Source organism: Eublepharis macularius, chromosome 14, assembly GCF_028583425.1.
Source record: "Eublepharis macularius isolate TG4126 chromosome 14, MPM_Emac_v1.0, whole genome shotgun sequence".
Taxonomy (NCBI): Eukaryota; Metazoa; Chordata; class Lepidosauria; order Squamata; family Eublepharidae; genus Eublepharis; species Eublepharis macularius.
Window position 1 is genome coordinate 16012607 of NC_072803.1, and position 16317 is coordinate 16028923.

A 16317-nucleotide genomic window follows, 5' to 3' on the forward strand; every position below is an offset into this window, starting at 1 on the left:
AAATGTATCCAAGGGGATGCAGAACGGTGTGGCATCCTCTAACGTCAGATCTCAGTAGCTAAGCATGGTTGGTACTTGGATGGGGGACCACCAAGGAAGACTCTGCAGAGGAAGGCAATGGCAAACCACCTCTGCTTCTCATTTGCCTTGAAAGCCCTTTGCTGGGGTTTGCGTAAGTCAGTTGTGGCTTGATGGCACACACATTCATATAAAGGCACCCAGTACCAACTTCATTTTTGCTCTTAAAACGCACACATTGTAGGAAGATTGCTCTTTTGGGGATCAAGTGGCTGATACAAGCTTAGTGTGAAACCTGAATAGTGTAAAAAAATACAATCTGTCTGGGGAAGAAATTTACATGACACAAAGGTAAAGGGATGCAACACTATTGTATATGATTCCTGTAAATCTTACAGTAATAGTCACACAGCAACTTGATGTCTTCAGAGCCATGCCTTGGTGTCTCCCTGAAGTCATGAAGCTTCCTGATGGCCTTCAGGCCAGTCTCTGATTCAACCTAACCTACCTCACGGGATTGTCATGAAGATAAAATTAACAAGGGAGAACTGCATATGAGTTCCATGGAAAAAAGCAGGATAAAAATACTTGGTAGAAAAGTTGGCAGATAACTAAAGACGGGAAGTTGATTCTATGGTAGCTTCTTTCTGCTCCATTTGGTCTAAATTAGGGATCCATAACTGAAAACCCTTGGGCCAAATCTGGCCCCTTTCAGGAGGACGTCCATCTTTCCAAAAGAAGAACATGGCGGGTGTGTTTGCTGATCCACTGGGTCACTCCCTCTCTAAACAGAACTAGCTGTTGATCAGGAACACAGATTCAAATTTTGTTTAAACATTGTAATTCAGCATCTTCATGTCCAGTAGTTTTTCAGACACGTTGTTTGGATGTCGAGCAGGAAAAGAAATCAAAGTTGTGTTTTGACCAAAGACAGATGGCAGTACTAAGGATCCAGAAGATGAAAGCTTACAGATTTCTCCTGCTTAACTCAATGTTTCTTTGTTTGCACCTATGCATGGCAAGGTCAGTAGTTTACTCTGCAGAAAAAAGTCATACTCAAAATGGATCATGTCTGGTCACTCACTTTGACTACATTGTGATTGATGTGCCAGTAACAACATTCTATTCCATGTGCAAATAAGCACTATGGACGCCAAGTCTGTGCAAAAAATCATTTTGGTGCATATTTTAAGGAATTCTTAGGCTGGAACAATCAGCTACAAATGTGACATCCCTCTAGCCAAGTTCTCAAAAATCACACAAGACCTTTAGGGGGAAAATGGTTAAAAATCTGATCTTCCTGTATTTTGGTTCTAGGGCTTTATTCTGTTCTGTTTCGATTTATGGTCATCTCGTCACAAGGACTAGAAACCCATCTCAATTTTAGAAAGAACAAACCAACCTGAAACTTCACAATGATTCTTCAGGCTACACAGGCATGCTTTGAAGTTCAGCTGTACTTGAAAACAATTCCCATGAATATCAATAGGATTATGATTGATAAAACCAGTTAGTGTCTAGTTGTAAGATGACAATCCGCAAACTCTTCTATCAATACAGGTTCCATCCTGGAAGCATGAGGAGAGAGAATCGTGAATGAAACACTATGAGGATTTGACAGTTCAAAACTGTTAACTCAGGAGTCACTCCTTCCCATGGAGTGCCTTAGAACATATGCTTCAGGCTACAGCCTTCCAACCCATTTATATGCCTGGTTATTTGAAAGTTCAAGGACATAATATAAAATAAATGAGCATATGATAGATGGCCTAGGGATTAGAATCCTAAACAAATTTTCTTGGAAATGGGTTTAGTTTAGATCAGCAGAGCCAATGCACAAAGGAACGTGAAAAGGATTTAGGCTCCAGGGAAAGCGCACAGCCTGGGAATCGTAGCCCTCACCAAATGCTTCTCTGAACAAGTACACGGAAACAGCACTTGTGAGGTACAACATCTGAAAACTGCTGCATCACCGGCCATGTTTTTGACCAAAAACATAAGGAGAGAAACGGCCTAAAGCCAGTGAGTGTCACATGACCAAATGGGTTTTAGGAACAGCCGTGCGTTTCCAGTCCCACTCTTTGTTTAGCAGCAAGAGTGAATTCCTTGCTGTCAATAAGCAGGCAGGAATTATAATGGGAACATATAATGTTCCCTGCTGGAGTGACAGATATGGCTCTCATCACTCTGCCTCAGTGACCCAAATCTGTTGCATTTGGGTTCCCTGATAATTTAAACAGAGAAGGTAGCTCTGGCTGTGTGTTCCTTTGGGCATCCCATTCCCAGATGGAAAAGATCTCATATATGGAGGTACCTCCGGCATGCATTGGAGGGCCCACCCCGTGTGACTGTTGCAGTCGTTAACCTGCAACAGAATAAGTTCCAATGAGATAAGAGTCCATATCTAGAGTCTTTATTTGTAGTTTAAAAGGGGGGGGGGAGCATCATTCTGTACATACATCACAGCAGCAGCATCACAGACAGGAAAAGATGAAGATTCAGCAGGAGAACAAGAAATAGATAGCAACGCTGAACTTTAAGTCCCAAAATGTTTCGGGAAGTTAGTTCTCTGCTAGGGGCAGAAAGATCAAGGAGTAACTTTAATACCTTGCTCCAACAGGAACTACTAAGTCCTGCAAAAACTATCACTAGTAATCATTTCAATTCTCTTTCTGTTTCCCCTCAATGAAGAGCCAACCGCTCTAGACAAGGATCTGTATTGCAGAAGGAATAAAATGCACCTTCTGCTCCTGTTGGATTTTCGTCTCTTGCTTTATCGAAATGTCAGCGCCAGCAAAACACACATTCTGCAGATGCCTCTTTGCATAGATTCGCCCAATTTAATCTAGATCTGCTCTTTGCAGGAAAAGCCCTGAAAATGCAAAACGCTTTCTGAGAAGCCTTCAAAACAATCATGCAATTAGATTAAATATCTTATCTGCTGGAGGAGGGAATATATATGATACGAGTCTTTCCCTCATCAATGGCCGAGAAAACTGCCATCACACTTAAGTTTTCTTTCAAAAAAGTTCAGATTTCCATGATCTTCAAACTACAAGAGTGGTGCTTAAGGCTGCATTTCTAAACATTATTTGGGAACCCTGAATTGCTATGCCACATCACTGAAAAATCCCACTTAGTTCTCTGCTGGACTTGGAAAGATCACCAAATATTGTTCACACACCATCATGATTACCTGCACTACACAGAATTCACAAATGGCTTTCATAATAGGAAACTGAACTTCTCAGGATGCTTAATTCTACAACCATTATCAATTTCCCTCTTGTGCAACACACTCAGCTGTGGAATCCAATCAACCCTGTTTGCTAGGTATTAATCGTGAATATTTACGGTTTGGCTGGAGTTCAGTTGCAGACTTCTTAAACCCAAAACTCTCAATTGCTGCATGAGGGGAGAGGCATGAGAGAGAAAGAGACAACATGATGTAGCGGTTAGAGTGACCAACTAGGGTCTGGCAGCCTGAGATCCAAATCCCCACTCTGTCACAGAAGCTTGCTGGGTGACCTTGGGCCAGTCACACGCTCTCAGCCCAACCTCCCTCACAGGGTTGTTGAGAGGATAAAAACGAGACAGGAATAACATTGTAAGCCACTTTAGGTCACCGCTGGGGGAAAAAGCAGGGTATAAATAAATAACCAATGGAGACATGCTAGAATGTACACATAACCCTTCCAAAGGGAACTTCCGCCACCCTTTAGAACATGTGGGTTATTAGGGCCACTTAAAACTTAAGTTAGACTACACCTCTCCTGATATACTCTTGCTTAAGTTAGGTCACACCCTATCCTGATATGCTCTTGCTGGATAAATGTAAAAGCATCATTGGTGGATCATAGGGAGTGAAGGTTCCTTTTTTTAAAAAAGTAACTAAAAAAAAAACCTTTCTAAATGAGACGCACAGACAGCAAAGGTCAGAGATATGGATCAGATGGCAGAAACAAAGTGCTACAGGACATTCGCAGAACACAGACTCTGAAGCCGGACAAAGAATGAACAGACAGAAAAGGCGTGTGGCTAGCCCAGCGGCTCTTTCCCTTTGGGGCAGAGCAGTAATCTTCCCTCCTCCATCCGTTATATATTGTGGCAAACCAAATTTGCACCGGAGAGTCCCAGCTGCATCACAGTGCCCGTTACCGTTAGGATTTTGCCAGGTGCGTCAAGAGTGGCCTCCCGTTTGGCAGGAGCCTGCAATGTGACTCGTGGCCTCCTGCCCAAGAAGTTATTTTGCTTTAAGAAGTTTTTCACCACAGCAACCACCAGGCTACTGGCAAACAATCCAAGCTGCTTTTCTAAATATATCAGTGTTTTTCTTTTTAAAAAGTCACAGATGTTTGCTGAAAGACTAAAAATCATTATCTGGATAGAGACCAGACAATTCATCAAGGAGTTTCATTTCACAAAGAGCCTTGTTATTATCTGCAAGCCTAGCACCCAAGGGAGCAAAACGTTTGAGGCTGGATCCTGAACCGATCTGGAGGTGTAAGCAAGGAGTGGTTTTTGTCAATTTTCCACTGCGGCAACTCACCAGCTTCCTTTTCATGCTTGGGAAGGGGTTTGTCCCCCAGGAGCAGCATTTTAAGGTGTAGTGGGAAGGAAGAGGTGAGAAAGTTAAGCTTTGCAGGTCATATCTTGACAATCCAAGCCACAATAATGGCTTGGATATAAATGGCATGGTGACTTAAGGACCGTAGACTTCATCACAATGTTGCCTTACATACTACCTGTTGTCTTAAATTTGTGATCCTATGAACTACTTATGCTTCATGTGGCCTGATGTCAGCCCTAGAATTGCTGATGTTGTTTCAGCATTTCTGTATTATATTCTTACTAATGCTATGTCTTTGTAAAGTTGTGTTTATTTACCCTATAGCATTGTTTATGGAAATGTCCTTGAAATTCACTGTACTCAGGGCTTTTTTCAGGGGGAACGTGGTGGAATGGAGTTCCAGCTCCTCTTGAAAATACTCTGCAATAGTGCTTGAAAATAAAATTATTTTAAAGAAATCCGTGTTTCTTCTTCATTTCCCTCTTGAGAGTTCCACCACCTTTTTCCCCAGGAAAAAACCCCTGACTGTACTAATCTCACAATATATAATCCTCCTTGAGTCTCAGTGAGAAAAGCAGACTATAAATGATATAAATAAAAATAAATAAATATACAAAATCTGTCTGTCTCCTCCTCCTGAAGTCCTTTTTTTGGATGGAAGTACTTGGGCACCTGCAACCTTTCAACCAGAAAAAAATCCCTCTTTCCTCCAAGAAATTGCAAACTGAGGGTCTGGATTCAGAACTGGGTTGTGACTTTCTTGCACGTGGGTTGTGGGGGCAAGAGGAAGGAGGAGGAATGGAGAGAGCCGGGAAAGGACCTCTGGGAGGCTCTATGGCAAATGGCAAAAATGAGAAATGGCCATGAAATATAGCCTGCTCCTCGGTCATATTACCAATTCATACATACTGAAAATAGCACGGGGGAGGGGAGACACCGGTACAGTGTTCAATGGTGCAAAATTTTGGCTTTTTACAATCCAGAAGAGAGAAAGTAACACAGAGTTAGTTTGCAAGCCAGTCTCCAAAAGTACAGCAAGCTGTGAAATCAGTCCTACTTCAAAAAGTTTGAGCACCACTGGCTCGGAGAGAGAGGAAAACCCACGGCATTAGTGGGATTTAGGGGCTTTTGTGACATCAGCAGCCATTACACCAATCTCCAGCCACTTCTGTGACCTGCTACCTAGGAGCAGCCACACTTGACAGGCCTGGAAGCAGCTGTGAGCAACCAAATGGTTCCACTCATCTTTCTGGTGAGGTTTGCATAGGTAACCCTCATCTCTAGTGGGCATTTCTACTGCATCAGAGTGCGCCGATTCTACAGCACTAATGCTCAGCCGCACTCCCTACAAAAAAAAAGACTGCTGTCATACTGAGGAATCTCGCCTTCACCAGCTTTCCTTCCTCTTCCCCCAGCTCACCAAAGCAATGACACACTCAATCATTGAGTCCTTGTCACATCACCTTAGCATAAATTTCATCGCCAACTTGGCCTCCCCATAGTATGGATCCCGCCTAGCACAAAACACAGTATCATTTTTTCTTTGTTATGGGCATAGGTTTTTCACAAAATGGTCAGCACGTCACTTGTGTGTATGGAACTCATCTCTGACAGTTTACATGTCAAAGCCTGGGGATCTTGGGACGCTTCACGCCTTGTTTTTTAGGTGCATAGCCAGGGCTTTCTTTTCTGGGAAAAGAGGTGGTGGAACTCAGTGGTGGAACGCAGGACCGCACAATGACATTATTTTGGGGTCAGCTGAAACAAGGGGAGAGTTTTTAAAAGTTTAAATCACCCTCAGCAAAAATGGTCACATGGCCGGTGGCCCCGCCCCAATCTCCAGACAGAGAGGAGTTTAGATTTCCCTCCATGCCGCTCAGTGGCGCGGAGGGCAATCTAAACTCCCCTCTGTCTGGAGATCAGGGGGCGGGGCCACCAGCCATGTGACCATTTTCAAGAGGTTCCGGAACTCCGTTCCACCGTGTTCCTGCTGAAAAAAAGCCCTGTGCATAGTGAAGGTTTCTGAAATGTATTAATATACAACATGCCATCATGACAAAGACAGATATGCAAAATTTCTATAATGTAGGAGCTGGGATCCATTTGGGGCACATCCTCCACAGCAAACAGGAGTCTCTTACTCCATAGAATAAGCAAATAGAACCTCATGATTTAAGAAATTAATACTTTTAATTGTACTCACAGCCAACTTTTACTTTTCTTGACGTTGATGCCAAAAAGCTGCTCATTTTGATACATTTCACAGTTTGGGGGGGGGGGCTCAGCACACTGAAATGTATAGATATGGCTCTAAACACATACAGGATTTTGTTGGAAAGCAGATAATGCCCGCATAGAAATACTGCCTGTGTTTTGACTGCCACAAATGATTCCAACATTTAAACTTTACTTCCCACCCATGTTCCACAATGATTGCTGCAAGAAGAAAGCTTCTTTGGCCACAAAAATAGACAAAAGTGAAGTAAAAATGGCACTATCATGCCATAAACACAGAACATCAGGTTTAAAATCTCCGCTCTACAACTCTGGGCCATAACCAAGGCAAACTGATTTGTTTTTAAACTGAGAAGGAAAATGCAGAGATATGCCTCCATCTGAAGGAGAGGGAGTGCAGGTGCTCACCTGTATTTCAGGTCATATTTATTTATTTATTTATAGACTGCCTTATCTTTGAGACTCAAGGCAGATTACACAGTGTGAGATTAGCACAGTCAATTTCAAGGACATTTCCATAAACAATGCCTTGCGCAAGGCGAGGGATCGGCGGCCCTTTCTCTTCCCGAGAGTCCCTTTGGCCCAGTCACCATAAGGGAACCCCCCCTCCCCCTTTACTGAAACCCAAAATGTTACGTTATTCCCCTTTTCAACTATAAGACATTTCCAAAGGGACTCTCGTTGTATCCATGCATAGATTACAGGCCAGAGATGAACGCTTCAAGCAAGCTGGCATGGGACCTCCACTCCTGAGCTTTAGTCAGCAGTGCAAGATGCCAAGGTCTGCAAAGTTTGTTCTCTACGGTGACTAGCTGTGGCCATTCTCCTTGGCACTCTGAATGTACTCAGAGGCACTGTCTTCTAGACAACTATTTCATCGCATGCCCCAGCTAACACTAAAAAAAAAAGGTTCCAGAATTTCTCCTGCTTTTATTTACATTAATATCCTTTCTCACTGGAATGCAAGGCAGATTACAAGTGCAATAGGACCTGTCAATCAATCAATCAGTAAATCAACTGCAATGTCATAGCATTTGAACAATGACCACATCTGCATCTAACAGAAAGGATTCCTAGTAAAACAAAGCTCTTCAGTCTGTCAGCAAATGGATTACAAAATGTGGTAATATTTAAGTCTAACAGCAAAGACTCGTAGTAAAAAACGTAACATAGTGGTGCCTGGACTGAAGAACTAGAAGTAAAAACACATCATCCCAAACAGAGGTCACCTCCCCAGCTGATCCATCATTACATTACAGCTACTCTTCTACCAGAATGTCCTCCTGAACAATTCTGTTACACCTGGAAAGCTGCACTGCTTCTTATTTTGAAGTGCTGGCCTGCGGGCATTGCACATTATGCTGCGTTCTGCAAAAACAAAAGATTTGAGCTGGCAAAGGGGTCACTATGCCAGGACTATAGTTTCAGGTAGGCAGCTGTGTTGGTCTGCAGTAGAACAGCAGGAGTTGAGTCCAGTTGCACCTCAGAGACTGGCAAGATTTTTCAGGGTGTAAGTTTTTGAGAGTCAGAGCAGAAGAATCCAAAGAAGGGAGCTCAGGGGGAGCTTGGGGTCTCTAAAGCTTACACCCTGAAAATCTTGTTGGTCTCTAAGGTGCCGCTGGACTCAAATCCTGATATACCAGGAATGAGTGTCTGAACTGGCATGGCCCTAAAAGGAAGAGGATCAACTACAGTTTGTTATTCAGGCTGCTCACCTGTTGAATAAAGACCTGGGAATCCAAGCAGTTCCCAACCTGTTGGGAAGCCAACTTCAGCCTCCTAAAATAGATCACCAGTAGTATATCCTGAGCAAAACCAGTCCCCCTGCTTTAGGTCAAGCGCCTTAGCACAGCCGCACTGTCCCCTTAAATTTGCTCTGTTGTAATCCCCAGTTCACACAACCAGCCCGGCCAGCTGCTCGCGTGTTTTGCACACCGGCCCTCCGAGCTCCCTTTCCCTGAGTAGGAGGCTGCGAATGCTTGCGCAGAAAGGGAATGGGGAGAAAACGGCTGTGGTCGGAGCCCCGGAGGCTGAGTCGGGAACTGGGCGGCTCTCCAGCCCAGAGTGGTTAGCAGGCGAATAGCTGGAAGCCTTCGTCAGAGCAACCTCGCTGCCAGGTCACCAGAACGCCGCACGTTCCTCGCCCGGCCTCGCCTCCCTCCGGGGTGGGGCTCCGAGTGCACTTGTCGCCGTCGAGGGGAAACCGAGGCAGAGCGCTCGGATCCTGCCCCCCTTCCCCCAGGCAGGTCGAGATTCTGCACAGATCAACCTGTGCGATAAAAACCTGCATCTCCTACAAAACTCCCAAACGCACCCGGAGCCCCCCCTCCCCTGCCCAGCTTGGCCCCCGTCGGTTTCTTTGCAAGCGAAAAAGCAAAACCGCAACGCCCCGCTGGGGCCGCCGCCTCTTCGCTTTGGCAGAAAAGCGGCCTCTGCTGCGTGGAAAGGGAGGCGCGCCTGCCGCATTCAGACGTGCTCCCTCGAGCCAGATCTAGCTCCTGCTTACCCTGCCGGGCAGCACCGTTAATACCCGTTCAAACACGTGTCTTTTCCCGCCTACAAACTGCTGTCAACGTCCTCTTCCCCCCCCCCCCCAAACAGGGCTGTAGAGACATGGGGCGGGGGCAGGCGTTTAATTTAACCAGCAATCACCTCCCAATGACAGATGGTTATCCGACGATCGTGGTTACGAATCGAACGTCTGAACTGGACTCAGTTGAGATCGGGGCATCTTCCCGTGCAACTCTCTGCAGAGCTCCGCATAGGATTTTGCAGCGCGTTCCTCCCCTCCCGAGAGAAGCGGCCGGGCCTAGCCCGTCTTGAGTCTCAGATAAGATTGAGAAATGCAAAGACCGGATCGGAGCCGCCGCCGCCGCGTTTCTAGCAGGCCGACCCACGCAGGAAATCCTCGCCGGCTGCTCTCCGGACTCACACCGACACCCCCACCCCTCCCTGCAAGTTCGGCTGCACGTATTTCAACGAATGCACAGTTCCGTTTCTACCGCTGACCCAACGAGACCCGACTTTCGGTTCCGTCCCAAACGCTACACCACTTAAAGCGTTCCGGCTCGCGGCTTTCCAAGCCCGCTCCTCGTCCCTCCCCAAAGCAGTCCCGCTCTGAAAAGGGTGGGGGCGCGCACGAGAAAATGCCCCCCAAATAACGAATGGGAACGCCAAAGGCAGCGACGGGGAGGCCACCGGGGACGGCGGAGCCGCTTGCAAAAAGCAGCTTTTACAGCAACCCAGCAAGGCGCAAGCCGGGGGCGGGGGGGAGGTAGGTGGAGGGGGGATGAAGGGAAGAGAAAGGGCCGCCGATCCCTCGCCTTGCGCAAGGCAGTCCCGAAGTGCGCAAACTGCAACATAACTGTCCCCCCAAAGAACCTTCTCCAGCGCCTTACGCGTCTCCACCCTCCCATCTCTTCTGCTTCGCTCCGGCATCTTCTTACCTTAATGGTTCCGTCCATTGAGAAGGATTCCCCGCCGGGCGCCCCAATAGTCCACACATTGACCCGGTTGAGCTTTGGCACCCGAACGAAACCCCCTGCAAGCCCCCCCAACTTTCCCCCCCAGCCTCCGGCCGCCGATTGCGCTTTTGAGTTGTTCTCGCAGCAAAACGAAAGAGAGAGTTAACCGGATGAACTTTTTCCCCCTGCTAATTTTGGGAAGTGAAGTCACTCGAGGAGGAAACTTTCTGGCTGGCGAACGGCTCCTGCCCTTCTCGGTCAAAATATGATCTTTTTAAAAAAGCCATACAGGATATTTGCTCCCGGTAGATAAGAGGCAGAACAATGGCTATTCGGCGCGGAGATCTGTTACGCTGTTGTTCAACCGGCCGGGAGGCAGAAATTACTCATATTTCTCTCCGCTATGGGGCATCTTGAAAAGTTAGCCCAGCGCGGATTTTGCAAAGGGTGGTGATGATAAGGTGGGAGGGGAGTCCAAGCAAACGCTCCAAGCGGGGCGATCCTAAGCCTGAAAACTCGCGAGTAAGCCCATTGCGCTCAGGATTTACTGCCCAGTAAGCCTGCTTAGCATCGCAGCCTGAAATTTCCGTTTCTTCCCATTTTTTTTAAGATAATGCTTTTTCCAGTCGCGCACAACATTTCGGGGAGGCAGCGATCTAATTCAGTCCAGCTTTCCCTCCTTCAGAAAGTTAAAGATGTCAATATTAAGTTTTGACATTAGAAAAACCACCACTTGCTCGCAACGGCCAGTTAATGAACGGTTTGGCATCTGATTTTGTTTTTCTCAATGATTGCCAGAAAAAGAGCAGCTAAGGTAAGGGGGGGGCGGTGTTTTATCCGTAGGTTCTGTGCAGATGAACTTTCAGTATAGCCAACATGTTCCTTGCGTTTTGGGATTTTTTTAAAAAAAAATCAGGGATTTTGGAAGTGGAAATAAGCCCCAGTCTGTTCAATGGGGTTTACTCTCAAGTAATTAGGCACAACTGCTTTCACACAGACGCTTTACAAATGGTCTAAGGAAATCGTTCCCGTATATATAAACTGACCCCTCCCCTTAAGACAAAAAGCGACGCAACCGCCCTTACAGTATTCCCAGTCACTAATGCGAACAGGGCATTCTTTTTTTTTTTACTGTTCGGCCGCAGGTAAATTTAAAGCAACCCTGATAGGAAACCCACAAAGTCCTACGGAAAGATCCGAAATCTGTGGGGTCTGAGCACCGCAAATGAGGAGCGCTCGCCCCATTTCCAAGAGTTTGGGGGAACCGTCTCTACCCCGCAGCTTTTCACAGGCTCGAATTACGAAACAATTACGAAATAAACTCCCGATCTCTGGGCAAGCGATAAACGAAAGTTCCAGATGCTTCTTTTATTGAAGTTTTATTTCCGCCTTCTTGCTTAGTCCTCCCCCCCCCCCCGGCCACATTTGACAAGAGGTCTTAAGATTCAGAGCGGGCTGAAGAAATGGTGGGTGCACACATAAAACGGGACCCAATCCTGTGCTCGTTTTCTGGCACGAAAGTCCTGCATAAGGTCCGCAGTCTCTTGCACTTGCGTATAGGCTGCTGTCTGCTTACGTCCCTTTGAACTCAGTGCTGAGTTTGGTGCCTCTGCGTACTTATTAGGAAGTAGGTCTGTGTCGAAAGGAACTCATCACCCCATGGGGCCTACTTGCAAGTAAGCAGGCACAGCTCAAGCCCATCTCATCAGGCCTGGGGGGATTCAAAGACCCCTCCCAACCCCTATTCCAGAAGTGCTGAAGACTATTTTTTTTTAAACCCGTTTATTCCCGCGGGCTTTGCAAGCACCCACTCTGCAGAAAATGTACATCTGGCGAGCCTTTCAAAGGGTAGCGCCTACTCAAACCCAAAAGTGACAACATTTATTTCTTGCCCGGATTTGGAATTTTTTAAAGATCTGGACAAACTCCCCAAACACTATAAACTCCCCCCCCCCAGCAGACAGCGCAAAGACCTCCTCTCTTCCCCAGCCTAAAATCCGCGACCACATGCAACAGATCTATTGCAGTGGATGGGAGTGGTGGAGGGGGGGGGGATTCTATAAACGTTTGCAAGGAAATCTGGTGTGTGTGTGTGTGGGGGGGGTTGCTCGCTTTTCCTCGGCACTTTCTCCCTCCATCCTCAGAGAAGAGGCAGCGTCCACCCTTTCCTTCCCGCCTCTCCTCGACATTTGGGGTCCCACCCACGGATGAGAGAGCGGGGCAACCTAAATGAAAAAGGCCGCATCCTTTTGCCCCTCCTACACCCCCCCTCGCCCCTTTCCACAATAATTTGGTTTTTGATCCGATTTCAACCTCCACGCAAAGATGCTGGCTCAACTCTCTAGGAGGGGAGCTGGCAGCAGAGAAAGCGGCTCACAGCTCCCCTTTCTGCCCCCGCCGCTCCAAAATTAAGCCTCATCAATTCAGCTCCAACCTGCCCACCCCGTCCAGATGCAGCAGACGCGGGGCGAAACGTGACTAGACCGGGAGTCGGGGCTCGCAGCTTGCCGCCGATGGGTTGTCTCCAAGCAGGGCGAGTGGGAGGCGGGGGAAGGGGGAGCGGGGTGGGTTTGGGGACAGAGCGGCCGCTTCCCCTCCCCCTCCTCCTTCCCCCGTCTTGTCTACTTTACAATCCAGCCCTGGGTCTGCAGCAGCGTCCCCGGAGAGCTGCACATCTGGATGCTGCTAGCGGGGTCAGGTCCCCCTCTGCCTGGGGCCACTGGAATTGGCATTCAATTAAAAGGGATCGCGGTTAACCCTTGGCTGCCCGCCGCCTTTGCTTTCACAGACTCTTTTCACAGACCCTTTAGCGCCACGATGAGCATCTCCCACCTACCCACCCCCACCCCCAAGAAGCCATTCTTGCAAAAAGCAAAACCCTAAACGACTTTCTAGGCAAGTCTGTTAATGGTAGGACGTTTTGGAGATCTTTCATTCATAGGGTCGCCATAGGTCGGAGGCGACCTGACTGCACACAACACACACAAACGACTTTCTAAAACGCTGCAGCCGACACCCTTGGCTGCCCGCCTGAAGAAAGGCGCTCTTACTCTCGAAAGCTTGCACCCGGAAAAGCTTGTTGAGCTGTATCGTGCCACTGATTCAGAGGAGTTAGCCGTGTTAGTCTGTAGTTGCAAAATACATGCATCTCTTCCTCATGCTTCTGACGAAGAGAGCTGTAGTTCTCGAAAGCTATAAAGTTGGTTAGTCTTAGAGGTGCTACTGGACTCTTTACTATCGCGCCACTAGATTCAAATCCTGCTGTTCTACTGCAGACCAACACGGCTACCCTCCTAAAACTCTATTCTTTTTACTCAGAAGTAGCAGTGGGTTTTATTCCCAAATTAAGAAAGCCTTTCCAGCCCGAACTGTAAAAGATAGAAGGGGAGGGGTGGAGTTTTAATCAGACCCAGAAGATATAATTTAAAAAAAAATGAAATGAAGATCAGCTTTACTTAAAGGGGGGGGTGTCTTTAAAAGGTATTATTGACCTTTAGGTGACCTAAGCGTCGGCGGCCGTTAAAATCCGCTAGTGAATTCCAGGGCCTGAAATTGACAAAGTTTATGCAACGAATGGAGGGGTCGGTGGGTGGGTTGAGCAGGAAGAAAAAGGACCGAAATTTACAAGAAATGTAGAACTTAAAAAACAAACAAACGGCCGCACTTGAAAAAAAATGCTTCTTATTTCTAATAAATAAATGAAGAAGCAGACATAACTGCACCGCTTTCAAGGTTTTGGTTCTGCTTTTTATTTTAGAAACAGAAACCTCGCCCAGTTTCCTTTAGAAGACTTAACAGCTCAACATGAGTGTGGACAGGTGGAGGTGGGAGGAGAGGTTCTTCTCACTGCATTTTTTTAAAGGATGGCGGATAGCAATGAATAATGAATTTGTGAACACACAGAGCCATTGGCTTACTGCACGGAGTTTGTATCTCCCCATGGCTTGGTAGGTGTGGGGGGGGGGGCGACTTCACATTATCCGGGTAAAATGAGGCCAGAGAGAACGATTGGACCCAACCACTTGCATGCCCACTTGCTACTTCCTTCTTCCTTCACCCTGAAACCAACGGGATTCATGGAGCTAGGCGGTGTCCAGGATTGTAGCGAAGATGAAAGTGAGAAATTGTTACAGAATAGAACAAAATCCAGTGGGGTAGCCCCGTTGATCTGTTGCAATGCTGTAGAAACCTTAACATTTTTGTGGGCCCTCCTAGTCTCATGCCTGTCTGGTTAAGGATCTGAATAAAGCGCATCACAAATGGCAGAATTCCAGATGTTGAGTCCAGAGGCTTTACGGTTGGTTAAAGTCGAGGCACTGGAAGATTATCGAATAGGGTGACAACGCGACGTTCCGAAAAGCAAACCCAGTCGCATGAACTTGAGGGTGTAGCAGTCCAGGGAGTTTTCGGCTGTAGTTTTGGTTGCTGTGGTTTGAGAGTTGTTAAAATAACGTTCACCCGATCGTTGTTGGGTCCACTGGAGTCCGATGTACGATTTAATAGGGTTAACACAAGCATATACTGGGGGGGGGGGGATTGATCTTGATTGTTTTTGTTCTTGTTTGTTCGTCGCATTGCATTGGAAGGACTAGGAAGAAATTAGTGGGATGCTATCGATAGACAGAAAGAAGCTTTCACTTAGCTTTTTTTTAAAAAAAAAGTTCGATTTCTGGGCCCACTGTTTTCTTTTTAACATAAAAGCTGCATTTTGGTGCACAGCCAGATATACCATTCATTTTAAAGGGCGGGGCATAGGTGTGCCCAATTGCATAGGATCGGCAGGATCCTAAAAATTCACAGTGGTCTTTTCCCCCTCCCCTCCCCTTCAGGCCTCCAGCAAGAAAGGGGTTAATTCTGTAGACTGCCGGAGGATTGGCGATTTTATTCAGGAAGAAATGCTCGGACCACGTGGCTGAAATTCGGCTTTTTGGAAAGAAGAGAAGGTCCAAGAGACGATTTTTCTCACTGGCCAGTGTTTCACTACATGGCTATATGGGGTGCGGTCCAAGTCTACTTCGGAGTAAGTCCCACAGAACACTCGGGAGCGAAGCTGCACAGATCAGCCTGTGCCTACATTTATTTGGAAATAAGTTCTAGTGACTGCAGGAAGAGCTCTTAGGGTGACAGCCCTACAAAATGATATTTCTCTCTATGTGTAAGTTTATTGCTTTGCAATGTGTATTGCTTTGCTCTAGCAGATCTTATTATTGATTGCCATATATGGAGGCTGCAAGCACATGCCCTTACACTTCGAAGTAATTCACTTTGAAGAAAATGTGAGTAACACATACCCAGGATTGGGTTGTGTGAAGCCACACTGAAATACCTTGATTAAAAGCAAGCTGGGAAGTCCACATGCATTTATTATCATCTTATTATGCATTTATTATTGTTATTTTATCCTCTCAACAACCCTGTGAGGTAGGTTAGACTGAGCATGTGTTCCTGACCCACATTTACCCAACAAGTTTCCATGGCAGAGATGGGATTCGAGATTTAAAAAGTAAGGAAGAAATATATTTGTTTATTCAGATTAAAATTCCATATGGATTTTGTCAACAAGGCTTCTTTAGGGGAATATAACCGTGCAATATAATGCACGGTTATATAGAGAGCGGGGTTTCAAACCCGGCTCTCCCATATCTTAGGTTGACACTAACCACTATACCATTCTGCCTTTTCATTAAGGTGGTTGTTGTAGAACAGTAATAAAAGCATCCTCAAAATTTCTGTCATTCTGGAATAATAATTTTTTAAATTTACGTTATATATAGTTCACCTTTCTAATCACTGTATTAACCTTAGCTGAGGTTATTTAACAATAAAGCAATCCACACATGCTCAGAGACACTACACTATTATTATTTCAAATATACCCTTCTGGGCCTTGTGTCAACATAAACTGTGTTTTTGCTATCCCAAGTTGCTTTTGCAGACAGATCAGGGATCTAGCTACAGTCTCTATCGACAGATCCAGTTCTTCCTTCCCTATTTTGCACAACCACCCCACAATTATTGAGAAGTTAAAGC

General features: G+C 46.3%; 1 protein-coding gene across 1 annotated transcript in view; it reads right to left on the reverse strand.

Moving 5' to 3' along the window:
• The window catches only part of FLI1 (Fli-1 proto-oncogene, ETS transcription factor), a 103562-nt gene extending 93141 nt beyond the window's left edge, over positions 1-10421 (reverse strand). The window contains exon 1 of the mRNA XM_054998549.1: positions 10270-10421. Coding sequence (XP_054854524.1) covers positions 10270-10287 — 18 coding nt within the window. The 5' untranslated portion in view covers positions 10288-10421. The remainder of the gene's footprint in view (positions 1-10269) is intronic.
• Positions 10422-16317: the final 5896 nt, after the last annotated feature.